The sequence below is a fragment of the Propithecus coquereli genome, unplaced genomic scaffold (assembly GCF_000956105.1).
Source record: "Propithecus coquereli isolate 6110/MARCELLA unplaced genomic scaffold, Pcoq_1.0 Scaffold53, whole genome shotgun sequence".
NCBI lineage: Eukaryota > Metazoa > Chordata > Mammalia > Primates > Indriidae > Propithecus > Propithecus coquereli.
This window is the reverse complement of record NW_012151174.1, coordinates 1,625,478-1,651,465: the sequence shown is the minus strand read 5'-3', so window position 1 is coordinate 1,651,465 and position 25,988 is coordinate 1,625,478. Positions and strand designations below refer to the sequence as shown.

General features: G+C 61.5%; 2 protein-coding genes across 2 annotated transcripts; both read left to right on the top strand.

The window, feature by feature from the left end:
- The first annotated feature begins 277 nt into the window (after nt 1-277).
- PAK4 (p21 protein (Cdc42/Rac)-activated kinase 4) lies at nt 278-11,082 on the top strand. The gene is made up of 9 exons (XM_012657131.1): nt 278-327; nt 1,345-1,599; nt 4,282-4,740; nt 4,933-5,358; nt 6,518-6,651; nt 6,909-7,035; nt 7,976-8,101; nt 9,451-9,585; nt 10,109-11,082. The coding sequence occupies exons 2-9, from the start codon at nt 1,396-1,398 to the stop codon at nt 10,262-10,264; spliced, it is 1,767 nt and encodes a 588-aa protein (XP_012512585.1). The 5' UTR covers nt 278-327; nt 1,345-1,395; the 3' UTR covers nt 10,265-11,082.
- An 8,964-nt stretch (nt 11,083-20,046) lies between these two features.
- NCCRP1 (non-specific cytotoxic cell receptor protein 1 homolog (zebrafish)) lies at nt 20,047-23,036 on the top strand. Its single transcript, XM_012657028.1, has 6 exons — nt 20,047-20,380; nt 20,902-20,964; nt 21,050-21,101; nt 21,909-22,004; nt 22,635-22,773; nt 22,896-23,036. The coding sequence occupies exons 1-6, from the start codon at nt 20,062-20,064 to the stop codon at nt 23,034-23,036; spliced, it is 810 nt and encodes a 269-aa protein (XP_012512482.1). The 5' UTR covers nt 20,047-20,061.
- The last annotated feature ends 2,952 nt before the right edge of the window (nt 23,037-25,988 follow it).

Below are 25,988 nucleotides of genomic sequence, written 5' to 3'. Positions count from 1 at the left end.
CTCAGCTCATGCGGCCCCTCTTCTGGGACGCCTCCCCAGCCCCAACCATGCTGGGCTCACACTGCGTGGGCGGGTCTGTTTGCGCCAGGTGAACACCCCAGGAGGTCAGAGGCTGCCTTGGTCGCTGCTGTGTCCTCAGGCACCAACCAGCATAGGGCTGGGCTCAAAGGAGGCCTATTAGCGAGTTAGGGGTGAATGAATGAATGAATGAATGAATGAGTAAGCGAATGGATGCTTTCTTCCCATTTTGCAGATGAGTAACCCGAAGACGCGAGAGAAGCCGTCACCTGCCTGAGGGCACTTCTAGCCCAGCCAGCATCAAACCAGGTCTGTGTGACCCCAGGGCCCGTGTGTGGCTCGTATCCACTCACTTTCTCCTCGCAGCACCCCTGCGGGGGCTGATCCAGGGCACAGAGAGGTTGAGTCACTTACCCAAGGTCACAGGCAGCACGTGGCAGAGAGCCTGTGCGCTGGCCTTCCCATCATTTCTCCGGGCTCCCCGTGGGACGCCGCTGTCAGCGTGTCTCCCCTTAGGCTCCTTTGTTTCTTAAACCGGCTTTTATTGAGCATTTACTCTGTGCCCAGTACTGTTGTAAGTGCCAGACTGAAGACACAGATCCTGAAGACGGGAATGTCACAGTGAGGGTGCCTGGGTGTCCTGCTTACGGCAGGGCTCGGGAGCCATCTGCCGACTGAGTAACAAGCGGTACGGTGGGCGCCGTTCACCGAGTACCCATGGCGCCGGGCATGGGGTGGGACGTGGGGGAAACGGGGCTGATGAGACCTGGCCGGTGGTGCTGGCGTTCTGGTGGTGGGGTGTGGATGCGGAGCCAGCAAACCCAGGAACGCACGGCAGACTTCCCACAGGCTGCACGTGCTGGGAAGGTGATGCGGCGGGGGCTGGGGGACCTGGGGCTGTTTTCCTTGGGGCGGGCAGGAAAGGATTCCCCGAGGACGCTGGGAGCTGCAGGAGGGCAGGAGGGAGCCTCGCGTGGACACTGGGGCACAGTGTTCAGGCAGAGGACACGGCCCTGCAAAAGCCCTGCGGTATCGAGAAGAGAGGAGAGCAGAGAGGAGGCGGGGTGGATTGTGGGGGGCCTCGTGGGCCGTAGGGAGTCAGAGCCACAGGAAGGTTCCGAGCAGGGGAGGGATGTGGCCTGACGTGGGTGTCCACGGGCCCCCTCTGGCTGCGCGTGAGGCACAGACTGGGGAGGAGGCTGCTGCCGCCTCGCATGGGTCCAGGCGGGGGACAGATGGCTCGGCCCAGGGCAGGGGCACAGGAGGGGAAGAAATGGCAGGTTCCTGTCACCTGCCACTCACCCCACCGGCGCCTTCCTCCTGCAGGCCTCGTCAGAGCCCAAGTCCCAGCCCTCCCAGTGCCGAGGCCCCGGCGCCATGTTTGGGAAGAAGAAGAAGCGGGTGGAGATCTCGGCGCCGTCCAACTTCGAGCACCGCGTGCACACGGGCTTCGACCAAAATGAGCAGAAGTTCACGGGGCTGCCCCGCCAGTGGCAGAGCCTGATCGAGGAGTCGGCTCGCCGGCCCAAGCCGCTGGTCGACCCCGCCTGCATCACCTCCATCCAGCCCGGGGCCCCGAAGGTACGTCGGCACCCACCACGCTGGCCCCCACGGGTGGCCCCGGCCCTTAGCCTCACACCTGACCCTGGGCCAATAGCTCCTGCTCCTCGCTGACCTTGGCAGGGACACAGCCCAACCCTCCACCCTCATCCTGGGCCCACACTGACCCTTCACCCACGGAGCCCTCTGACCGTCCCCACACCAGCCTCCAGTCCTGCCTCTGCAGCAGCCTCACGCCCAGAGCTCCGTGCTCCTGTCCCCACACCCGTCCTCGAGCCTTCCTAGAACTCCCGTGGCAGTGGGCGGCACAGACCACTCCCAGGCAGCGACAGCCCCGAGTGATCAGAGCGGGGACGGGGGAGCCCAGAGGAGGCACCTGACCCAGACCGGGGGTCCAGGCAAGCTTCTCGGAGAGCGGGGACACCCGCGCTGAGCCCTGAGGGCCGGTGAGGAGGAGGGGTCGTGGCAAACACTGGGGGCCAGAGGGGGAAATAGCCAATGCGAAACAGCGGGGGTTTTTCTTCCTGCCATCCTGGGCAAAGTGGCGGGGTGGGGATTTGAGCTGAGGTCTGTTTCCAAGGCCCACACTCTTAACCCCTCTCCTGTCTCCGTGTGAAATTATGAGTCGTGGTCCTGGTGCCCAGGCGTGGCCTGCAGTGAGGTTGGCCTGGTGGCAGGGTGAGCCCGGGGAGCCAGCCTTGGAGCGTGGACTTTATCCCAAGGGCAGGGGGAACTGGGAAGGGCCGCCGGCCAGGGAGAGCTGGGCCGGGTTTGCTGCATGGGGTGGAGACGGGAGTACCTGGTGGGCAGCAGGCCCTGCCCTGGGGCAGGCCCGCGGCTGACTCTTCCTGCCGTGCCCAGCCCCGTCCTGGGAGGAGGAGGCCGAGGTCAGCAAGTGGCCACAGACAGGAGTGCAGAGTCTCAATCTGGCACCCACTGACGTGTTCATGCGGCCCACACGGGCTGCTTTGGGATACTCTTTCCTCGCCACTACTTACTTAAAAAGCAAGAGACTTCACCTCCCAATCTCTCTTTTTGGCTTCTTGTGCCAGACTCAGTGGAGTCGGGTGGCAGCTGCTCTCACGGGTGGGGCACTGGCTCTTCTGGACCCCCGGGCCCTGCCCAGTACCCTTCAGTTCCATGCCCTGCCTGGCTCCGGGGCCACTTGCGTGTAGGTTGTGCCCACACTAGGGGCACAGCCCTGCCTGGCTCGCCAGCCGGGCCTGCCTGTGGTGTGTCCACCGGGAGGAAGGGGCACCTTGGCTTAATTCGCACAAAGGGCCCCCGTGGGCTAGCACTGTCCTGAGGCCTCTCGGGCACTTGTGCGTGCAGATCTTGGCTGGGAATCTCCCCAGTCCTGCCAGGACCGCTCAACCCCTTATTCTAACCTCCAAGTCTGGCCGTGTGTCTGCCTTGCTTTCCTGGGGACCCCCCGGCAAGGCCAGGCTTGGGTGGGTTTTGTGGGATCAGTGTTTTCTGCACCTGGAGGAAGTCCTCAGGCTTCAGGACGTCTAGCAGCCCTAGGCCCATGTCCGTCTGCCAGCGACTGACAGCGGTGGGGCTGGGCTCCTGTCAGCGGGTGCCATGTTTTCAGCTCACTGTGGCCTCTGCCCAACCCACCTCCTTCCCTCCCTCCCTGGTGCAGCAAACGTTTACTGAGCACCTTCTGTGTGCCACACTCTGGTCTGGGTGCTGAGATGTAGCAGGACCAGAAACAGGAAAAACAGTTGCTGCCCTCAGGAACATTCCACCGGGCAGACCGGCACTGGGCAGATACACGCGTGCTTTATGTCGGCTGGTATTAGGTGCTCTAGAGGAGAAAGGAAGCAGAGAAGGGGGCTAGCGAGTGTGAGGGGCTCGCATTTTAGACCCCGGGTGGTCAGCAAAAGCCTCTCTGAGAAGCTGAGTTTTGAGGAAGACCCGAAAGGGAGGAGGGAGGGAGCCATGGGCCCTGGCGGACGGTGTTCCCAGCAGAGGGACCAGCAGTGCAAAGGCCCTGAGGTGGGAGCACAGCTGGTGTATTGGAGGAGCAGCGAGGAGACCCGTGCGCTTGGAGCTGAGTTGGGGGTGGGGGCCACGACTCCAACACTTGAGGGAGACAGGGTGGTGGCCGTGGAGGGTGTGGACTGGGTGGATTCGGCGCGCACTTGGCTCTCAGCCCAGTCCCCACATGCATTTGGCACCCGGCTCCCAGGACCCTTGTGCCTCTACTTTAGGCGCAGGCCTTTCTGACTCTCCCTGTACCCACTCTCAGCCTTCAGGAAAGCAGAGAGTGGTTGGAGGGTTAACGACCAGGCAGCCCGCAGGAGAGGAGGTGCCCAGCCGTGCCCTGCACACAGCGTCCTGTAATTTGCAGCTCTGCCCTCCCTCCCCCCACCCACAGGGCAGGACTCTCCCCCCAGTCTGGGGAGCAGGAGAAAAACAAAGGGGACACTTCCCAGAGGTGCCACCCACCTGGGGGGACAACAGCTGGCTGCAGAGATTACTCCTTTGTCTCCCCCCGCCCCCCGTAGCTGAGTCCTCAGTGGGGGGAGGGGCCTGCCCCACATGCCCACCCCGTCATCACCCCATGGCATTTCTTCATTCCGTCTCTGTCTTGTCTTCTGTGTGTGTTGTGTTGTCCTGTCCCTGTGTGTTGGATGCACGTCCTGTGTCCCCCCGCTCCTTGCCCGGCCCCCACCCCGCCATTGCCCCGGACCCCAGACCATCGTGCGGGGCAGCAAAGGTGCCAAGGATGGGGCCCTCACGCTGCTGCTGGACGAGTTTGAGAACATGTCGGTGACACGCTCCAACTCCTTGCGGAGAGACAGCCCGCCGCCACCCGCCCGTGCCCGCCAGGAAAACGGGATGCCGGAGGAACAGGCCGCCACGGCCAGAGGGGGCCCAGGGAAGGCGGGCGGCCGAGGCCGGACCGCCGGCCACAGCGAGGCGGGCGGCAGCAGTGGTGACAGGCGGCGGGTGGGGCCAGAGAAGAGGCCCAAGTCTTCCAGGGAGGGCTCAGGGGGACCCCAGGAGTCCTCCCGGGACAAACGCCCCCTCTCTGGGCCTGACGTTGGCACCCCCCAGCCTGCCAGTCTGGCCAGCGGGGCGAAACTGGCGGCCGGCCGGCCCTTTAACACGTACCCGCGGGCCGATACGGACCACCCGTCTCGGGGTGCCCAGGTAACCCATCCCCCCAGGATTCCCACTGTCCCCTTCCTGTCACTCCCCTCGCTCCCACCCCCAACCCCAACCCCCCCGTACATCTCATCCTGACCACCCATGTGTCTGTCCCGTGGCTGGGCCTCTCTTGCTCAGGGAGCAGAGCCGGCCCCTGGCGCCCCCCGCTGACAGCACCTCTCTCTTCTCTTTCAGGGTGAGCCTCGTGAAATGGCCCCCAATGGGCCATCAGCGGGGGGCCTGCCTGTCCCCCAGTCCTCCTCCCGGCCTGCCACCCGCACCCGCGGCCCCCCCGGCCCTGGAGTGCTGGGCCCCCACGCCTCTGAGCCCCAGCTGGCCCCTCCAGCCCGCGCCCCTGCTGCCCCTGCTGCCCCCGGGCCGCCCGGCCCCCGCTCGCCACAGCGGGAACCGCAGCGAGTGTCCCACGAGCAGTTCCGGGCTGCCCTGCAGCTGGTGGTGGACCCAGGTGACCCTCGCTCCTACCTGGATAACTTCATCAAGATCGGCGAGGGGTCCACGGGCATCGTGTGCATTGCCACCGTCCGCAGCTCGGGCAAGCTGGTAGCCGTCAAGAAGATGGACCTCCGCAAGCAGCAGAGGCGAGAGCTGCTCTTCAACGAGGTGGGCGGGAGGCGGGCGGGTCCCCCTCGGCCCTGCCCTCACCTTTCCTCCCTGCGCGCTTCCGGCCCAGGCCAGGCCCGGTGGGCAGGTGGGGGAGAGGCCCTAAGGCTGGGGTGCCCGGGCTTGGTCCTGGGCCCCACTCTTTCCCTCGGTCCTCACACTCTCCCCAGGCTGTCTCTGTCCCCGTCCCCAGCTGAAAGTCCTAACAATACCCACACCCACGTCCCCACCCCATGCCTGACCTTCCCCTGTGCCCCAGACCCAGGGTCCGTTGGCCTCTGGAACCCCCCCAGCATCCTCCAGGCCGCGCCCAGCGTTGAGTCCCAGCAGGTGTCTCCACACCTGCTGCTGCTCAGGGTCCCTGTCTCCCTGTGCCCCCGCCTCCTTCCAGTCCACTCCCTCCACCACCCTGTGCGCCCGTCTCTCCCACTGGGGACCTTGCCCGGCCTGCCCTCTTGGGCATCCCCTCGGCACTCCTCCCACGACAGCCAAAGGGCCCTTCTCATCTGGCGTCCATCTGGGCACTTGGTTTTGTTCAACTTCTGGCTTTGGCTCTTGGTGACCTCTTTGCCAAGGAACCTGTTACAAAGGCAGACTCCTGGCTTCTTCCCCGAGAGGAATCTCTGTAGCAGCCCTGTCCCCTCCTGCCACAGGAGTCCCCAGGGGACATCAGGCCTGGGGGTTGTCCGGGCACTGGTCCCGGCCTCCCTGTCCCTCATCTCAGCACTTCCTCTACCGACCGCCCCGTAGCCTGTCCCCCCGCCAAATTGCAGGGCTCCAGCTGCACCGTGAACTCTAACGCGGAGTTCTTGGTCCTCCCCGGCACGCACCTTCTCTTTCAACCTTGACCTGCTGTCCTCGTCTCAGCCCCGTGCTTAGACACCCCCCCGCCCCCTCACTCCGCCAACACCAGCCTGATCTTCGGGGCTCCTCAGAGACCAGCCCAGGACTGGGCTGAGACTGGTGTGTCCATGGGGTGGGGTGCACCCCCAGAAGGGCGGCAGGCCTCAGGCTCTGCTTGCTTTGGCAGGGAGGGCCGTCCAGGTGACCCTGATGAGCGAAAGTGAGAGGGGGACCGGGCCGGGCCAGAGAGGGAGGGAGGAGGGTGGCCGGGGCTCGGTCTGAGGGCGGGGCTTGGTGCTGACCCGGCCCGCTGCAGGTGGTGATCATGCGGGACTACCAGCACGAGAACGTGGTGGAGATGTACAACAGCTACCTGGTGGGGGACGAGCTCTGGGTGGTGATGGAGTTCCTGGAAGGAGGCGCCCTCACTGACATCGTCACCCACACCAGGTACTGCAGGGCAGCTGGACCCTCCCCAGAGTGGACTGAGTCTCCTCCAGACCACTTGGGGTGGGGCCATGTCTGCTGAGAGCCGGCCGCGCTGTCCCCTGGGATTGGTCGTGTCTTCTTAGATTCCTACCCCCACCCGCGACTCTCCAGCCAGAGTGGGGTCATGTCATCTCAGGTTCCCCCTACCCAAGGCAGGGTCCCCCTCAGACCCTGGGGTCCTGTCTGCCCAGCTGTTCACCCCCCGCCCCCCCACGCAGGATGAACGAGGAGCAGATCGCTGCCGTGTGCCTGGCCGTGCTGCAGGCCCTGTCTGTGCTCCACGCCCAGGGCGTCATCCACCGGGACATCAAGAGTGACTCGATCCTGCTGACCCACGATGGCAGGGTGAGGAGGCGGGTGACTTTCCCCTCTCCCCAGGCTCCCGTGTTAGGGCGGCAGGCCCCGTTCCCCAGTTCCGTGGCTGGAGGAGCAGTAGGTTTATCTGTTCCTCATGGAACAGTCCCGGGTCAGGGGTCCAGGTCAGTGGGGGGCTCTGCAGCAGGAGAGGGCAGGCTGGCGAGGGCTCTGCCGTTAGTACGAGACGCAGGGAGCTGTCGTCCAGCCCTGGGCCCAGCGGGGACAGGTTCGGGCGGGCAGACGCAGCTTTCAGCCACATTTCTCCCTGTGCTGAAGGCCAGCTCCTGGCCCAGCGCCCGGGTGGGCTGCAGACGCCGGTCCTCGCTCATACTCTGGACCGAGGGTCTGAATCGGGGGCCCTGGATGAGCCGTCCAGTGCCCAGAGCTTGTGTTTATAATCCGAGGGGGACAGGAATTTTTATGAAGGGGCCCTTAACTTTCACTAAATTCTTGAAGAAGTTGGTGATTCCGCCCCCTCCCGCAAGGAAAGTTAGGCCCCAGCAGTGGGTGGGGTCAGAGGGAGAGAGAGCTCTGTTTCAGTGAAGAACGTGTAAATCCTTGGTTCTGGGGACCTGGTTGTCGCAGAGGCAGGTTTTGGGGACTGGAGACTCGCTTCCTTCAGGGCCCGGCATGGGCTCTCTGAGCCTTTGGTCCCTGCAGGACTCGGGCCACTTCCCCAAGAACTGCAGGGCAGCTGGCGGCTCCTTGCAGGGCCTGTGAGGAGGGCACACGATGTGGTCTGGGGAGGTGACATGCCCGAGGGCCCTGCCAGGAGGTGGTGGAGCTCCAGCGGGCTGGCTCCAGAGCCCGGCTCTAACCCCTGGGCTGCACATCGTGTCTAAAGCCAAGGGATTAAATAGGTGGGCGCCTCTGCTCGCCCGCACCCCGTGCCAGCACCTCTGACCCCGCTGCCTCTGCCCTGCCGCAGGTGAAGCTGTCAGACTTCGGCTTCTGTGCCCAGGTGAGCAAGGAGGTGCCACGGAGGAAGTCACTGGTCGGCACGCCGTACTGGATGGCCCCGGAGCTCATCTCCCGGCTTCCCTATGGGCCCGAGGTGAGCCCACAGGTGGCCTGATTGTCCCGCTGTCAGCACAGGTTTATCCTGTGGTGGCCCAGAACAGCCGCGTGCAGGGGGTGAGGCGGGGCTCAGTCTGGGGAACGGCTGCCGGGGATGGTTTCGTGGAAGAGGAGGCAGGCACGCACGCACGCATCGATTCATTCCTTCCTTACTGATTGAATTCTAGTTCTGGGCAGGCCAAATGACTGGCAGGAGGGACAAAATACTGAGCAGAAGTGGCCACGGGCCCTGCTGACAGCCTGGTGCGGAGGCCACACACTGGCAGGCGTCTGGCTGGTGCGGCCTGAGGATGCTCTGGCAGTGCTGTTAAAATGAGACTCACACGTAGAAGTCCGAATTTCCGTCTTCTGTTGCAAGCCAGGAGATCCGGCCACGTGGAGGCCAGATTCCCACGTGGCGACAGTCAGCGGTGCTGAGGGGCTGCTCCTCTGCAGAAGGGGCGGTGCCTTTGTCCTGGCCGCAGTCCCCACCCAGCCCTGCTGCCTGCTTCGCACGCTGCCTGCTCCGAGGCCTGTGAGCTGTGGCCAGTGGCCCTGAGGTTTCCTCCAGTGCTTGGTCAACAAGACTTGGCCCCCGGCCATGAGAAAGGCACCCTGGGCACACATCATGGGCGACCTCAGGCTGGAACGAGGTCGCACCGGGGAGGGAGGCCGGTGTGAGAATCCGAGGGGACATCTCAGTCAGGACCGCCTGTGAGGGACAGAGACCCAACTCAAACGGATCTAGCAAAACATGGAAGCCAGTCCCCAGAATGGCGATGTTTCGGGGTGGACGGGCCCCAGGCACAGTCGTCCACGTCTCTTTGTCTCAGTGTTGTCTGCAGTCGGGCAGGCGCCCGCTCCCCCTGTGGGGGCAGAGACGACCTGGCGGCCTGGCAGCGTCTCCTGCCTCTGCGCTGCCCCGGCTCCGCTGTGGCCTGGGTATTTTGGTGGAGGTTCCCAGGTGGACTCCGGTTGGCTCAGCTTGGGTCCCGTGCCTGTTCCTCAGCTGATCTCTGTGTCCCGACTGGTGCTGAGGCCGCCTGGGTCCCACACCCACTGCTGGACGCTGCACGACCGCCTGACGGGTCTTGGGGGGAGCTGTCACCAGAGGACACGCCTGTGCGGGTGGCAGAAAGAAGTGGGGGTGTTTGGTGGGCGACAGCCTTCGGGGGCTCCTGCAGGAGGAGTGCGTGGGGTCTGGCTGGCTGGGTGTCCGCGAGGGCGTTCTGGGCCCAGGGACTCCAGAAGCAAAGAGGCAAAGGCAGAACAGGGGGCACCTCTCCCTGGCTTCCCCCAGGACGGGCTGTCCTTCCCACTCAGCCCTGCCGTCCCTCCCGCCCCCAGGTGGACATCTGGTCACTGGGCGTCATGGTGATCGAGATGGTGGATGGGGAGCCTCCCTACTTCAACGAGCCGCCCCTCAAAGCCATGAAGATGATCCGGGACAACCTGCCTCCCCGACTGAAGAACCTGCACAAGGTGGGCCCCGCCCGGCAGGGAGGCCGTGCTCGTCAGGCGGCTGGAAACTGGCTGATGTGGGGACTGGGCAGCAGAGATGGCAGCGCCCGCCGGTCCCCTGTGCCCTGGCCACCCACAGAGGTTGCGCTTAGGTTGGCCTGGCTGAACACACACGCGTAGCCAGGCCCCGGGCCCTGCCCTGCCGCAGGCAGATCTGGGCAGTCGGAGGTGGCGGACGGGACGGGGCCTTCCTGGCGGAGGACCCTCCTGATGGGAAGGGCCCCCAGGGCCCAGCTGCTGCCAGCTCCTTGCCAAACCACGGAAATGGGGAGGAAATGAAACCCAGGGGCCCTTGGGTTTGTCACCAGCCCCAGAGCCAAGCTCTACACACGCACGCTATTCGCCCCCGTCCCCGGGCAGCAGGCGCCCGCAGCCCACTGGATGGAAGAGGAAACTGTGGCCCCACGGCAGGTGGCCAGTGAGGCTGGTGCTCAGACCCAGCGCCGGGAGCCCTCTCCCCCTGACCCCCCCTGCCTCCCCACAGGTGTCACCATCCCTGAAGGGCTTCCTGGACCGCCTGCTGGTCCGCGACCCCGCGCAGCGGGCCACGGCGGCCGAGCTGCTGAAGCACCCGTTCCTGGCCAAGGCGGGGCCGCCCTCCAGCATCGTGCCGCTCATGCGCCAGAACCGCACCAGATGAGGCCCGGCGCCTGCCCCTGAACCAAAGAGCCCCTCGGGTCAGCCCGGCCCTGCCAAGGCCAGTAGGGGGCCAGCCCCCGCTCTTCCCAGCCCAGGAGACACTCCATGTGGCACCGCCCTCTTTGCTGGGGGGGCATATGGGACCCTACTACTGAACTCTGGTTTTGATTTTATGACTTTTAAAAAATCACAGTGACTCATGGGAGTAAGTGAGATTCCCAGGACCTCCCTACCCTCGGGGACAGGCCCCCTCTGTGTTCTTCTGTCTCCAGGAAGGACAGGCGGCCCTCCCGTCACTGGAAGTCTGCAGCGGGGGTTGCTGGGGCGGAGAGAACACTATGAAAGCGGTGCGTGTGTGCGTGCAGGTGTGTGTGTGCGTGTGTGTGCGTGCACGCTGAGGGTCCGGTTGCTCTGTCCTCCAGCCTGCAAGTGGGTGTCCCGGACACCTTGCCTGACACCCAGCCCCCCTCCCCCTGAGCCATTGCGGGGGTCGATCATGAATGTCCGAAGAGTGGCCTTTTCCCGTAGCCCTGCTCACCTCTCTGGATGGGAGACGGGTTGGGGCCTCCCACCCACCCCAGCCTCTGCAGCAAATGACTACTGCACCTGGACAGCCTCCTCTTTTCTAGAAGTCTATTTATATTGTCATTTTATAACACTCAAGCCCCTGCCCCCACCTGGGGACAGATGGTCCCTGTCCTTCGGGGTGGCACCGGAGACAGAACTACTGCCTGAAGAGTCAGGTTCCTGCACGGTCCGCGCAGCCCCGCCCACTCCCATCTCGAGTTAGTTTTACAATTAAAACGTTGTCTTGTTTTGTGTGTGTGGTGTGTGGGGGCCCCTGCCTGGCCATCTTGGGTGGGAACTTGGGGGGAAGTGGCCTGGCTGCCCCGGGCGTCCAGGCGAGGCAGGGTCGGGGCAGGGTGGGCGGGCGGATGGGGAGTTCTAGTCCCAGCAGCCGGTAACAGCTCACCGCAGTCCCTGGATGGCAGCAGGACTGGCCCCCGCCCTGGAAGCCACCAGCTTGCCAGAGTCCATGAGCCATGGTGACCAGTTCACCAGATCTGTGATTTCCTAGAAACTTAAAGGTGGTCGTCTTGACTGTGTTTGGGGGGTAGGAACAGACCCTTGAAAATTACGTTAGTAAATTGGCCATGCGGCAGATTGGTCCGTGGGCAGATGGGCTTTGGGGGGTCTGGCTGAGGCTGACTGACCGGGAGCTGCTGCTTGAGAGACGCTCCCAAGCCCAGGTGCCTGGGGGCGCAGCGTCCGGCGCAGCGATGGGGAAGGAATCTGGCTGACATGAGGTGACAACACCATGGCTGCATTGCCGGCAGATCCTGCTGCCCGGGCCCTGCTGGGCTGCACTTCCTGCGTCCTCCCCGGCACCCAGGGGTGGGCAGAGGCAGCAGTGGCTTCCTGGGGGTGCAGGTGGGAGAACCAGGAGTGAGTCTCCATCTCCAGCGCCACCTGGGCGTCACTGGCACCAGAGACCAGCCTGGCTGTGCTGGTTGGCGCAAGTGGCGAGGGCGGAGATTCTGTTTTTTTTTGTTTTTTTTTTTTGAGACAGAGTCTCACTGTGTTGCCCGGGCTAGAGTGCCATGGCGTCAGCCTAGCTCACAGCAACCTCAAACTCCTGGGCTCAAGCGATCCTCCTGCCTCAGCCTCCCGAGTAGCTGGGACTACAGGCATGCACCACCAGCCCCACCAAAATTTTTTCTATATATTTTTAGTTGTCCAATTAATTTCTTCCTAATTTTAGTAGAGACGGGGTCTCGCTCTTGCTCGAGGGCAGAGATTCTGGATTAGCCCAGGCAGCTCTCGCTCTATAGGAACGTGTCTGAGGCCTAGGTGACGTGGATACATTGCTGGGAAAAAAATATGCCAAAGTTGGCAGAAAAACTTACAGAAAACGAGAAGACCAAGATAACACACCCGCCCTACACACACCCAAAAATAAAAAGCTTCAGGCTTGAACACTTAGAAATGGGATCTACCAAACTGAAGGAGCAGGTCATTCCTACTTTGTACAAGTTGTTCCAGAAAGTAAGAAAAGACAGCCACCAGCTCATTCTAAAAGGATGAGGTTCCAAAAGCAGATAAGGGCGGTGAAGACCGGAGCACTACAGAAACACCGGCTTCGGGGCATCCCACGGGCACTGAGAACAGCTCTAGGAGGTGCCCACTCCCCAGGCGAAGAAACAGGCTCACAGATGGAAGGTCACTTGCCAGGGTCATATCTGTCTGACCCCACAGTGTCTCTGCTGGTTTGGGCGCCTTAGGTCACTCAGTGTGGCTTAAAGAGCTGGCTTTGGGTGGTGCAGTGGCTGCTGAGGCCCCAGCGCTGCCCCCTGCTGCTGTTCCCGTGCAGAAGGGGTTCCCACGGGAGCAGTCAGTGGCGGGTCAGGAAAACGGGCCCCTCTAGTTGTTTCAAACGGGGGAGGGGACAGATTTAACACAGGCAGCTGGTTAGTTAAAAGCCAGGTACCCAGCGATCATTAAAGGCGCCAGAGCAGAATGGCGTCTTCCAGCTTCCTACCCTGCGCTCTCTCTCGAGTGCCTCCTGCGGGCAGAGCCTTACTGACCCTGCTGGCAAGGGAGGCTGCAAAGCGGGGTTTCGGGCGGAACAGGGGAGCGCGGAGGATTCGCTTTGTTCAAATGTAATTGACCAGACCCGGCACTCCGCGGGAAGGAATGTGAACTGGGCGGGACAGGAGTCGTGGGTGGCGGTTAGACCTACAGCCTGGGAGGCAGCGTCCGGGATGTGTTAGCCTGTAGGCCAGAGGTGTTGGGGTCACAGAGACCCAAAGCGAGTGATCTAAACAGGTCGGAACGGTGGCTCCCAAAGTGCGGTTCCCAGTCGAGCAGCACCGCTGGGAGATTGACGTGTGAATTCCTGGGCCTCACCCCCGGCTGAATCAGAAACTGGTGGGGCCCAGCAATCTGCATTTTAACAAGCCCTCGAGGGCCTTCTGATGCCTGCTCAGGGCTGGGAACCCCTGAGGTCCACAAGTGCCCTCGCGTGAGAGGCCGGGATGAGTGGGACTGAGCCCTCTCGCGCCACCAACATCCCGGGTCCTTCCATCTCGTTCCTTCTTCATCCTGGGACCCCCGCCTCTCCCACGTGGAGTAAGATGACTCATCCCACCAAGAGGGGCGCGGGGAGAGGAGGGCGCTCCCTCCTAGGGACCTGACCCGGAGGTGTCACCATTACTTCACTGGCCGGAGCCGAGTCACGCAGCCGCACCCGCGGCAAGGGAGGTTGGGACACGCAGTCTCTATTCGGGGCGGCCGTGTGTCTAACTCCAAATTCCAGTCGTGATTCTCCACCCCTGCTGTTCGCTCCGCTTGCGGGGCTTCCCTGGAAATTCTGATTTAATGTCAGAACAGAGAGCCCAGAAGCAGACGCAGATGTACGCAGGAGCTCCCTGTACGATAAGGACGGCCCCACAAATCCAAGGGGGGAAAGAGATTGTTTCATAATAGTGCCGGCGAAATTGGCTATTTATGGAGAAAAAACTAAATCCCCACCTAGTGCCACAACAAAGAGGAAGCCTAGATCTCTGCTGTCCAGGACAGTGGTCACTAGCTGCCTGTGGATATTTGATTTTCAATTAAAGTGAAATAAAATTAAGCATACGGTCCCTCAGTTGCACTAGCCACGTTTCTCACGCTCGGCTGCCACACGCGGTCAGTGGCTACTGATTGGACAGTACAGATGCCGAACACTTCCGTTATCTCAGTTCTCTTGGACACTGTTTCTCTAGATGGATAAAGATCTGCCCAGGCGCGGTGGCTCACGCCTGTAATCTAGCACTCTGGGAGGCCGAGGTGGGTGGATCGCTCAAGGTCAGGAGTTCGAAACCAGCCTGAGCAAGAGCGAGACCCCGTCTCTACTAAAAATAGAAAGAAATTATCTGGACAACCTAAAAATATATATATAGAGAAAAAATTAGCCGGGCATGGTGGCGCATGCCTGTAGTCCCAGCTACTCGGGAGGCTGAGGCAGGAGGATCGCTTGAGCCCAGGAGTTTGAGGTTGCTGTGAGCTAGGCTGACACCACGGCACTCTAGCCCGGGCAACAGAGCCAGACTCTGTCTCAAAAAAAAAAGATCTAACTGTGCAAGGTGAAGCATAAAGTTGATGACCTGGGGGCCAAGAAGGACTTTTTAAACAAAACTCCAAAGGCACACATTATAACGAAAAAATAAAGGTGGTTATACTGAAATCAATAATTTTTCTTTGTAATAGGTTTCAGAATGGGAGAAAATATTTGCAAAGTCTAATACTGACAAGAGTTTTTTTTTTTTCTTTTTGAGATAGGGTCTCGCTCTATCTCCCAGGCTAGAGTGCAGTGACGTCATCACAGCTCACTGCAACCTCAGACTCCTGGGCTCAAGCGATCCTCCTGCCTCAGCCTCCCCCGTAGCTGGGACTACAGGACACCATGCCCACCACCATGCCCAGCTAATTTTTCTATTTTTTGTAGAGACGGGTCTCGCTCTTGTTCAGGCTGGTCTTGAACTCCTGGCCTCAAGTGATCCTCCTGCCTCGGACTCCCAGAGTGCTAGGATTACAGGCGTGAGCCACCGCGCCCAGGCTAAGACAACTTAACCAGAAAAAGAGAGCACCCCTAACAGGAAGGTGGGCAAAGGACATGAACAGGCAACTTAGAGGAGAAAGAACCCAAAAGCCAATAAGGATATCACAGCTGAGACTCCTTAGTGGGCAGAACAGAACCCACCCAGGCCTCACCTGGTCCGGGAGTGTCGGACTCAAATGCCCCCATGGCCAGGCAGGTGACATCAGTAAGCGAAGCGGGTGAGTACCGCTCTGCAGTGACACACCCAGCCCTTCGAAGGGCAGCCCCTTCGTGTTTCACTTTGCACGATATTAGCAAAACGTGCACATCCTGGGGCCCCTGCCTTTTCCCGCCTAACAACGTACATCTTGGTGGTTGTCCCTGTAGGTGCATAAAAAGCAACCTCAGTCCCGCTGACGGCTGTGTAGGATTCCATCGGGATGAACCACGACCCAACGGAACAGCCGCTGTCTGGGGAGCTCGCGGCGGTTCTAGATGATGCTACCGAGAGCTCTTGCACCTTAAGACTGGCACACGGGCGGATTTATCTAGCGCACCCGCACGTCCCCTGCTCCCTCAAGCACCCCTGGGCTCCCACCCACCCTCCGCCCTAGGCCATGCCTGCCGGGTATCTCTGACCCTCCCTGGATCCTTCCCTGGCTCTGGTCAACCCCACCCCCATCTCTCTAAGTCCCTCTCTCTTTCTGTCTCTAAGCCTCAGCCTCTGTCTTTATCTTCGTCTCTTTCTGAATCCCTCCCTCCCTCCTCTCTCCCCCTCTCCCACCTCCCTCCACGTGCCCTGCCTCATTCCCGCCTCTCTGTCGCCCCCTGCAGGGAGCAGCTGGCTCACCGCCCCTCCAGCTGGCAGACCTCTGTGGTTCCCATCTGGGACGGGCAGCACCCAACCCAGCCCACCTTTCTCCCACCCCCAGCCCCTCCTGGCCTGGCTGCACTTTCCCACACCCTGCAGCCCCGGTGGAGAACCCAGGGTCTGCTCCCCCAAGCCCCAGGTCCCCCTCTGCAGGACGCCCGCCCTTCTGTCTCCACCAGCAGGCTTTGGGGCCTGGGATGCGCCAGCTCCTGGGGTTGACACTGGTTTTGCAGCCCAAGCTGTGGGAGGTTGGACATGGTGCCTCCACTAGACGACTAGACGGAGGCTCTTCCTTCTGCCACGGGGCCTGGCCTTCCCGCCCTCCCTGCCCAGCAAGCAGAGCAACAGTCCGTGTCAGCCCCGAGCTGGGGACAAACAATAAACAGACCTGCCCAGGCCCTGCCCCGGTGCGGCTGACACCCCAGCACAGTGAGACAGCTATGCCCCAGCGGGCCTGTTCCACGTACTCAGCTGGATTTACAAATCATACCTGGCACAACAAAGAAAGAGCAGGGAGTGGCCACAGAGACTAGCAGGGGTGGGAAACTTACCTGGCCTGGGGAGGGCCCAGGTTGCTTTCTGTGTCCCAAGAGAGAACAATCACCAAGCTGTACCGTCAGGTAGGAAATCAAGAAGGGTGTGTACATCAAGCCGGGCGCGGTGGCTCACGCCTGTAATCCTAGCTCTCTGGGAGGCTGAGGCGGGCGGATTGTTTGAGCTCAGGAGTTCGAGACCAGCCTGAGCAAGAGCGAGACCCCGTCTCTACCAAAATTAGAAGGAAATTAATCGGCCAACTAAAAATATATATATAGAAAAAATTAGCCGGGCATGGTGGCGCATGCCTGTAGTCCCAGCTACTCGGGAGGCTGGGACAGTAGGATCACTTGAGCCCAGCAGTTTGAGGTTGCTGTGAGCTAGGCTGATGCCACGGCACTCTAGCCCGGGCAACAGAGCCAGACTCTGTCTCAAAAAAAAAAAAAAAAGAAAAAAAAAAAGAAGGGTGTGTACATCAGGAGGCCGACACGTGTGAGTGGAGCCTCGGAAATGCAGAGAGGAGGGCCTCACAGGCTGGTTGTGGGAGCAGCATGTGCAAAGGCCCTGAGGTGGGGAGGAAGTCAGAGGCTCGAGGACCAGCAAAAACACAGGCAGAGTGTGGTGTGGCCACCTCGGGCAGGAGTCAGAGGAAAGCAGGGCTAACTCCTGGGGGAAACTGAGGCTCAGAGAGGCAAAGTCCTTTGCCAAGGACACACGGGATAAGGTGGGGACTTACTGCGGGCAGCCTTACACTCGTAACCATCAGGACAGTGGTTCTCGAAGTGGGTCCCAGCCCAGCAGCATCAGCGTCACCTGAGGGGTTTGTTAGAAATGCACATTTTCAGGCCGCCCACCCCCGTGACTACTGAATCAGAAATTCAGGGGCCGAGAGTTGTGGGGTCCGGCAGTCTGTGTTTAAGGCCTCCAGAGGAATCTGACAAACGCTCAAACGTGACACTCACTGAGCTAGGTTCTCCTGTCTCCCCGAGGTGTGTCCCTACCCTCAGAAGGGTCCCTGTCTGTAGTGCATTGGACAGTGGCCCCCACAAAAGATACGTTCACATCCCAATCCCCAGAACCTGTAAGTGCTACTTTATTTGGAAAAAGGGTCTTTGCGGATGTGATTAAGTTAGAGACCCTGAGTTGAGGAGATCACCCCAGATCACCCCAGATCATCTGGGTGGACTCTGAATTCAATGGCAAGTGTCCCTGGCCCGTCACCGGCTCCATCCTGTCTTCTTCTCGAGAGCGGGGCATCTTGTCATGAGCAGGATTTGGAGCTCCGGGAGGTAGAGAGGGGCAGAGTGGTATGGACGGGGATTGGGACCAACTCACAAGTGACTCAGAAACTAGGCTGAAAAGTAGAACCTGATCCGGGACTTCCTGGAGCCATGCAGTGTGTTCAGGAGAGGGAGGCCGAAGTGGGGGGATCACTTGAGGTCAGGAGTTCGAGACCAGCCTGAGCAAGAGCGAGACACCATCTCTACCAAAAATAGAAAAATTAGCCGGGCGTGGTGGCGCGTGCCTGTAATCCCAGCTACTGGGGAGGCTGAGACAGGAGGATCGCTGGAGCCCAGGAGTTTGAGGCTACAGTGAGCTATGATGACGCCACGGCACTCTAGCCTGGGCAACGGAGCAAGACCCTGTCTCAAAAGGAAAAAAAAAAAAAATGTCAACGGGAGAGAACAGGTCATGGAGGGAGGGACCAGAAACCCAGGGCCTTGAATGCTGGCGAAAGAGCTGGGATTTTCTCCTGAGGGAGGGCACTAGGGAGTCATGGAAGGTTCAGGTGGGGGAGTACGCGGTCGGGTTCGGGCTTTAGCACAAGCCCTCTGGCTGTCGTGTGCGTGTGTGTGTGTGTGTGTGTGTGTGTGTAGGGGGAGGTGTGGAACTGATGTGGGTGAGGCACCCAGAAAAGAGATGATGTGAAAACCACGACTCTGCAGCCTGCTCACTGCCCTCCCTCCCGCTCACCTCTGGCTCCTCCCGGCCACGCCCCGCCCTGGATTCTGACCCGGGAACAGCTCTGGCTCCACGCACCAGACACTCCTCCTCCTCCCCATGGCGGCGATGGGCGGGAGACAGCGTGGGTGGGCGGCCAGGACGGCGTGGGTTTGTGTGCTTGCGGTGGCCGGGGCAGTGTCTCTGGTCGTGTGTCGTGGGCTCTGCCAGTGTTTGGGAATCTGCTTGGGACTTCTGATGAGGTGGGGCTACGCCTCTCGCGTGCATGAGTTGCTTTGCCCCCTCCCAAGGGTCCCCCGGCCCCCACGGCCATGGTTCAGTCCCGACTTGCCTTAGTCCCCTGGTCCGTAGTGGAGATGCGATTACCCGCCACCACCTCTGCAGGGCTGTGAGGTTTGATGAGTTCAAGACAGACCATCAGTAAATGTAACCACCAGCTCCTGTCTGCTTCTGTGTGAGTCAGTCAGTCTTCCCGGGAGCGATTTTAATCTGTGTCCCTGTGTATCTTCCCCGAGACTCCGTGTGTGAGTGTATCCGACTCGCCATGTGCCAGCTGTGCAACCTTGGGTGAGTTACTAGACCTCTCTGTTTCCTCATCTGCAAAATGGGCACGACGATGGTGTCTACTTCCTAGGGCGGATGTGGAGATGGAATTAATCACTCTGCCTGATGGACTTGGCAAAACACCTGGCACGCGGGCAGCCCTCAATTACCTGAGCATTGTCACAGAGTGTCTGAGCGTGTGGGGGCAGGAAGTGCCCTTGGGAGCTTGTGGGGTTATCTGGGACAGAATGGGATGAGGCCAGGGAGGGTGGCCTCTGTTTCCACATCTGTAAAATGGGCATAGCACTGGCACCCCTTGCAGCGTTGTTGTGGGCAAGAGCTATACCGGATCACATGGGGCCAGTGTAGACGGCTACAGCACGTGTGCTGGTTCCTTCCCTTTCCCTGGAAAATGCTGATCGCAGCAGCGCCCACCTCCTCGTCCTTGCTAGGAGGGTGGAACTACCTTAGCACAGACCCAGAAAGCAGCGCTGCGGCGCATGTCGATAACCTGGGTGTAGCTCAGTGCCGCGCTTGCCTGGGTCAGGTGTAGGATGTGGCCCTGGGCAGGAAGTGGCCATGGGCATCTGGCCCTACAGGTTCCCCGGCCACCCCACCTCTTCCGCGCCTCCTGCCCCCCATCGCCCCATCCCCCACTCCAGCCCTCCCCACGACCTCTGAGGGAGGAGGCTTCGGCAGCCTACCTGCCCCCACCCAGGAAGGGGTGCAGGCCCCCAGAAGCCCAGAAGCTGGGGCTACTGCTATCCCCGTGCCTCCCTGGGGCCCCCCATCTCTGGGGCTCCCCATCTCTGGTTCCAGGTCTCTCTGTGCTCTCCTCGCCTTGGTTTCTAGGACAGAAAATGTCGGGGTCCCGAAGGGGTGTCCTAAGTGAGGGCAGAGGAGGAAGTGGCAGAGGCAGGACCTCCCCTCTCCACCCCTACCCACCCCTCCGATGCCCCCCAGAGTGAGAAGGGGGAGGGAGGAGAGGTCGTCATTAACCAACCCTCAGTCCCCCCACGCTGCATCCCAGTGAGGGGCATGGGCCTCATGGCGGACTGCAGAGCCGGGCAAATTGGGGGAGGAAGTCTGGGGACCTAAGGAGGGGGCTGGGGACCTGGACCCGGGTCTGAGGGAGGAGGGGTGGGGGCCCAGACTCCCGGGTCTGAGGGAGGAGGGCCCGAGAGCGCAGATCCTCCCCCTAACACGCCCCTCTCCTAAACGCCAGCTGGGGCGCCCTGCCCCTTCCTGCTCCCGGCTAACCCCAAGCCCTGCAAAACCGGGGACAGTCGCCCAGACCCAACCACGGATGGCGGAGGTGCGGGACGGACGCGCTCTCGGTGGCGCGATGGAGGCTGACGGGCCCGCGAGCCCCCAGGAGCTGCCGCCCTCGCCGCCACCACCGCCGTCGCCGCCGCCACCTCTGCCCTTGCCGACGTCTCCCGCGGCCCCGGAGACCCCCGAGCGCCCCCAGCCCGAGCCGTCCGAGGCCTGCGCCCGGCAACTGCTGCTGGAGGAGTGGGGGCCGCTGGGCGGGGGCCTGGAGCTGCCCCCGAGCCTCACCTGGAAGGTGCTCCTCCTGCGGCGGCCGCTCTACCGCAACCTGCTGCGCTCGCCCAACCCCGAAGGTGCCTGGAGCACTGGGCAGGCACCACCCAGACCCTCTGTCTCTTCATCTTCCCGTCTCTCTTTCCTTGTCTCTCCGTCTCTGTCTCTTTGTCTCTCTCTGTCTCTTCATTTCTCTGCGTCCCTCTCTCTCCTTTTCTGTCGTTGTGCCTGTCTCCCCGCGTCCTTGTGTCCCACCTTGCATCTCCGTTGTACCTCTGTGTCTATGTCATACGTCTCTCCCTGCATCTCTCTGTCTCACCCCTGCATCTCTCTCTCCCTCTCGCCGGCTCTTGCCTGTGTTTCTGTGGCTTTCTCCGGGTCCCTCTTTTTGTCCCTCTGTCTCGTCTCACTCCCGGCATCGGTCCCCACCCCCCAGGAGGTTCTCACGGTTCTCTCCCCGGGGCCCTGACTCACTCACTCCCCGCCCGGCTACTCTGGCGGGGGACAGGTTCCCGCCCTTCCAGTGCAGCCCTGGGGGTGGGGGTGGGGTGGGGATGGGGTCTGGGCGCCAGCCTGAGGGCCCCTCACCTGTGCATTGCAGGCATCAACATTTACGAGCCAGCGCCCCCTACTGGTCCCACGCGGCAACCCCTGGAGACTCTGGGTGAGCGCTTGGGGACAGGGGGGCTCAGGGTCGGGGGTGGCCTCCAGGATGGGGTGTTCCAACGCTCTGCCCCTCCACCTGCCAGGCAATTTCCGAGGATGGCACATTAAAACTGAAACACTCCACAAGGACCTAAGGTGAGTCGCCAGGGCCGGTGTGGCCTGCGTGTCACTGTGGGACCCGGTTTCCTGCTCTGTAAACAGGGTTAGTCATGGGAGAAGATGCTTGTGAAACACGCAGCGCAGGATTCGGCTAAGCTGGGCTGGCACATAGCAGCTGCTCAGTAAACAGCAGCTGTTATTGTTACTGCTGCTATTACTTTCAGCCTCTTTCCCTGGGAGGGGAAGAGCCACCCAGGCCACCGCTTGTCCCCCACCGACCCAAGCCCTGCCTCTGCACCGTGGATGAGGCGGTGTAACTCGGCACTCAGAGTCACACGCGCCCGGGTTTGGATCCTGGTTCTGCCACTTCTTCGTGGCCTGACCTGGGACAAGTCTCCATTGTCTTTTTTTTTTTTCTTTCTTTCTTTCAAAATATTCAGGGAGTGCGTATGTTTTAGGCCACATAGCTCATTCTTGTAATGCTTGAGTCCTGGCTGTAGGTGTGCCTGTCACCCAAATAGTGTTCATGGTACCCATTAGGTTGGTTTATTCCCCTCCCCGCCCCCCGTTGCTTTCCACTGAGTTTTACTTCCCTAAGTCTCCATCTTGGGCCTCAGTTTCCTCATCTGCAACGTGGCGGGGCTCAGAACGCATCGCCCAGAGAGGGGCTCGTGGGAGCCAAGACTGTAGAGTGCTGAGGGCCCCTGTGTGTGTGTGGGGGGGGCTCTTGCCATCGCCGAGAGCACTAAGACTGGGGCTCCCTGCTCCCCGGAGCCAGACCGACCCAGACCCCCCGGGATCCCAGAGGATCCGGACCCCACCTCTCTCATCCCGCATTCGCAGCTGGACGGTGAAGCAGCAGTGCGTGGACCTTCTGGCCGAGGGCCTGTGGGAGGAGCTGCTTGACGACGAGCAGCCGGACATCACGGTCATGGACTGGTGCGTGCCCCGGCCCCGCCGGGCCGGCCCCTCCGTCGCGCAGGGCCCCCCAGAGCACCAGCCTGCCCCGTGCTCCCCGGGGCCCCGAGCTCCTCCCCAAGACCCTCCTGGTGCTGCCGGATCCAGCCCTGCCTCCACTCCAGCCCCTGCTCTCCGAGTCTTTCCGTTTTGAAATGTGCCAGGTCTCTCGCATCGTTGGGGTTTGCTGAGGCTGTTCCTTTTCCCTTGGGTGCTTGTCGCCCCCTCTGTTCCCAAGACTGATTGCTGCGTACAGGAGTCATTTACACATGGCTCCGCCAGGAAGCCTTCCCTGACTGCCCCCCAGCTGGGTCGGGTGCATTCACTCCAGTGCCCTGTGCCCCCTCATCCCCCAGCCCCTCTGCCGTTGTCCCCCCAGCCTGGCCCTGGCCATTGCTGGCTGTCACTGCCAGGTGACATGTCTGCCCCCCTCACTGGACTATGTACCCACGAGGCCAGGGTGGGGGCTCTCTTGGTCACTGCCGTGTTGCCAGCACCACCCAGCCCAGGGCTGTGCACACGCTGGGTGCCGGTGAGTGTCTGCTGAATGCGGAATGGGGCCAGGGTTGTCGAGACCGCGGTGGCAACTGAAGGCCCGGACCGCCCCTCCAGGTTCGAGGACAGCCGGCTTGACGCCTGCGTCTATGAGCTGCACGTGTGGCTGCTGGCAGCGGACCGCCGCACGGTCGTGGCGCAGCACCACGTGGCACCGCGGACCTCCGGGAGAGGCCGCCCTGGCTGCTGGGTGCAGGTGAGACTCCCTGTCCCAGTCCCCACCCCCAGATATGTGTTTGTCTCCCGAGACCTCAGGGTGGGGGGGCAGGTTGAGGGTCCCTGATAAGGACCCTCTTCCTGACCCCGGGTGCCACACAGGTGTCCCACGTGTTCCGCCATTACGGCTCTGGAGTGCGCTTCGTCCACTTCCTGCACAAGACCAAGAACCGCACGGTGCCCGGCGGCCTGCGGAGGACAAGGGTGACCGACTCCTCCGTGTCCGTGCAGCTCAGGGAGTGACGGGCTGAGCCTATGCCTGTCCTGACCCCACGGCACCGCCCGACCTTAGCTCCGCCATGTCCCTTACTTAGCTCCCGCACGGGGCCACCTCCTTGGCCCCTCAATCCCGCCCGGCCCCGGGCTTCTCATCTTCACACGTCCCTGGGTGTCCGACCCTCTGGCATTTCCCCTGCGCTCCCCGGGCTCCGCGAGGGCAGGGGCCGCTCCTTGCAAATCCGGTGCGGGGCAGAGAGCAGGTGCTCAGTAAATCTCTGCTGAGCGAACGAATAAATACACGTGCCCAAGGATGCTGAGCGCGTCCCGGTTTCTGCTCCCCAGAACTTCTCTCGGTCCGTGCCCCATCCGCACACCCTCTAGCCTTGACCCTCCAGCACCTTTAAAACCTGTGCACCTTTTGCCTCAACCTTGACCTCTGCTCTCCTCGCACGGCCCCGGCGGACGGACTCTCAGCATCTCCGCTTAGCTCCTCTCCCGTCTCTCTGCACTCGCAGAATCTCCCCAATCCCCCTCCTCCCTCCAGCTCCTCCAGTTGTCATTCCCCCAGAGCTGTCCCCATACCTCTCCTCCCAGGACCCTTTGTGTCTCTTCTCCAGTGCCCCCCAGTGCCCCTGAACCCAGGTATCCATCAAGGTCCCCAACCTGTGGGGGGGGTGGGGACGCACATTGCTACGGGAACAGAAATATGCAAATCTGAACTAAAGTGACCTCCCTGTGGGGGGGAGGGGGTCACGGAAAGTATTTGACACCTGTATGAGACCTGGGCTGCAGCCAGAGTCCTACAAGGCCCCCTGCTGTCCCATGCAGGGATCAGAGGGCGTCTGGAGGCCCCCCTCCCCGGGGACTGGGGGACGCTAGAACAGCTCAGGGAAGGGTTGTTTATCAAAAAGGGTGGGGAGCATGTCAACACTGAACAATCAGCCAGCCGCCCCTGCACATGCCACGCATATGTCCTTCCGTGGATGCGTGTCTTGTGCGTGCCTAAAACCGCGTCAGAATCTTTGGTGCGTCCCCATCCATGGCATTGTCCCAGGTACGGGCTGACCTGGCCACCCTGCTCTGTCCCCCATTCCACCCGGTCCTGGGTGGACTTGGGTCCCAAATACAAGCAGATGGCAGACGGGGACAACTTCACAAGCGCTGTATTTCAGGGAAGGTGGTGGGGCAGGCAGAAAGCTACTCCTCTTGGGTCTTGGGACCTGCAGCAGACCCCAGGGACAGGCCCGGTGACGGGCTCGGCGCTGTGTGGAGGTCGCAGGTGAGGGGACTCCAAGGCCTCAGGAGCACCTGCAGCATGATAAAAACTTCCCATCAGTGGATGCCAGGAGCTCAGAGATCCAGGTGTGGTGGGTTCTAGAAGCCTGAGGCTGGGTGGGGGGCTGGGGAATCTCAAACTGAGGCTCCAAGTTCAGAAGTTGGGGGGTCTTGGCCTGGGAGAGTTTGGGGCTGGGAGCTCTTGGAGCTCCTGGGGGACAGGGACAGGTGGGATGGGTTTGGGGGGTGCGACGGCTGGATCTAGGGTCTCAGGGCCTGTGAGCTTGGATATGAGGGCAGCGAGGGCTCAGGGCCCTCCAGGGTTGGGTCTGGGGGCTGTGGGACTGCAGGTAGGGCAGGCAGCTCGGGGCCCGCGCAGCAGTTCTGCTGGTAGGGGTCGCTCTTCTGGTACAGCTTGGCGCACGTGCGCGTCCCGTCCTCCTTCTTGAGGTCGGCGGGCGCGGGGCAGGCGCCCAGGGCGCAGGGGACGGCCGCCAGGGCCAGGGCCAGCAGCAGCGGGCACCGCGGGGACATGGCGGCACTCCCGGGCCGCGCTCCCGCGCGCTTCTAAGCGGCTGCCCCGTGGGAAGGGAGAAGCTGCGAGATAAGGACTTCGGGAGGGGAGGGGAGAGGAGGGGAGGGGAGAGGAGGGGAGGGGAGGGGAGGGCGCCCCCTCCCTGGAGGCCGCCCCCTCCCCGGAGACCGGGCGACCTGCCTAACGCGGGCCGGAAACCCGCAACCCGGGAGTACAGGGTGCACGAGTCTGCACGCAACTTAGCACCTGGCCAGCGCGGTGGCTCACGCCTGTCATCCCAGCACCCTGGGAGGCCGAGGCGGAGGATCGCTCGAGCTCAGGAGTTCGAGACCAGCCCGAGCAAGAGCGAGACCTCGTGTCTACTAAAAATAGAAAAAAAAAAATTAGCCGGGTGCAGTGGCTCAAACCTGCAGTCCCAGTTACTCGGGAGGCTGACGCAGGAGGATTGTTTGAGCCCAGGAGTTTGAGGTCGCAGTGAGCTAGGATGACGCCACTGCCCTCTAGCAGGCGCGACAGAGTGAGACTGTCTCAAAAAAAAAAAACAAAAAGCGAAAACCACAAAAAAATAAAAAAACAACTTAGCACTTTAAGATGTTAAATAACAACATTATAAAGAAAGTCAATAGGCAGGATTGAGGACGAGTTGAGCAGCAGGAGGTTGATAGGTAAGTAGGAAGAGCTCTTAAAAATCGACAAGGAGTAGAACAACCCACCTTCTAACTAAGGGGAGACTGGAGGAGGCGGGAGGGAGAGGCCGGGCAGCTCCCTCCTTGGGAGGCAGAATCCTGGGAAAGGAGGAGCTGGAGATAAGGAGAGGCTGGGGTGGGGGAGGGGGAAGAGAAGGAGGAGGAGGGAGGAAGGCTCCTCCCACTAGCCAAGGTTGGAAACCCAGAATCTGTGAAATGCAAGACAGATGTATTTGCATAACACTTTAAAACATTTGCAAGGCAATGTACAAAAGGCTTGGGGAAAATTCTGCAACATTTTGGACAGCTTAAAGTTAATAGCTATAATATGTAAAGAGTGCTTACAAATTGACAAAAAGAAATCATCCCCCCCCCACACACACACACGCTAAGGACAGGCCCAGGAGGGGGAGAGGGAGGAAAGGGGCTGCCCCGCGACTCCAGGAGCCAGGAGACTTTCTTTTTTTTTTTTTTTTTTTT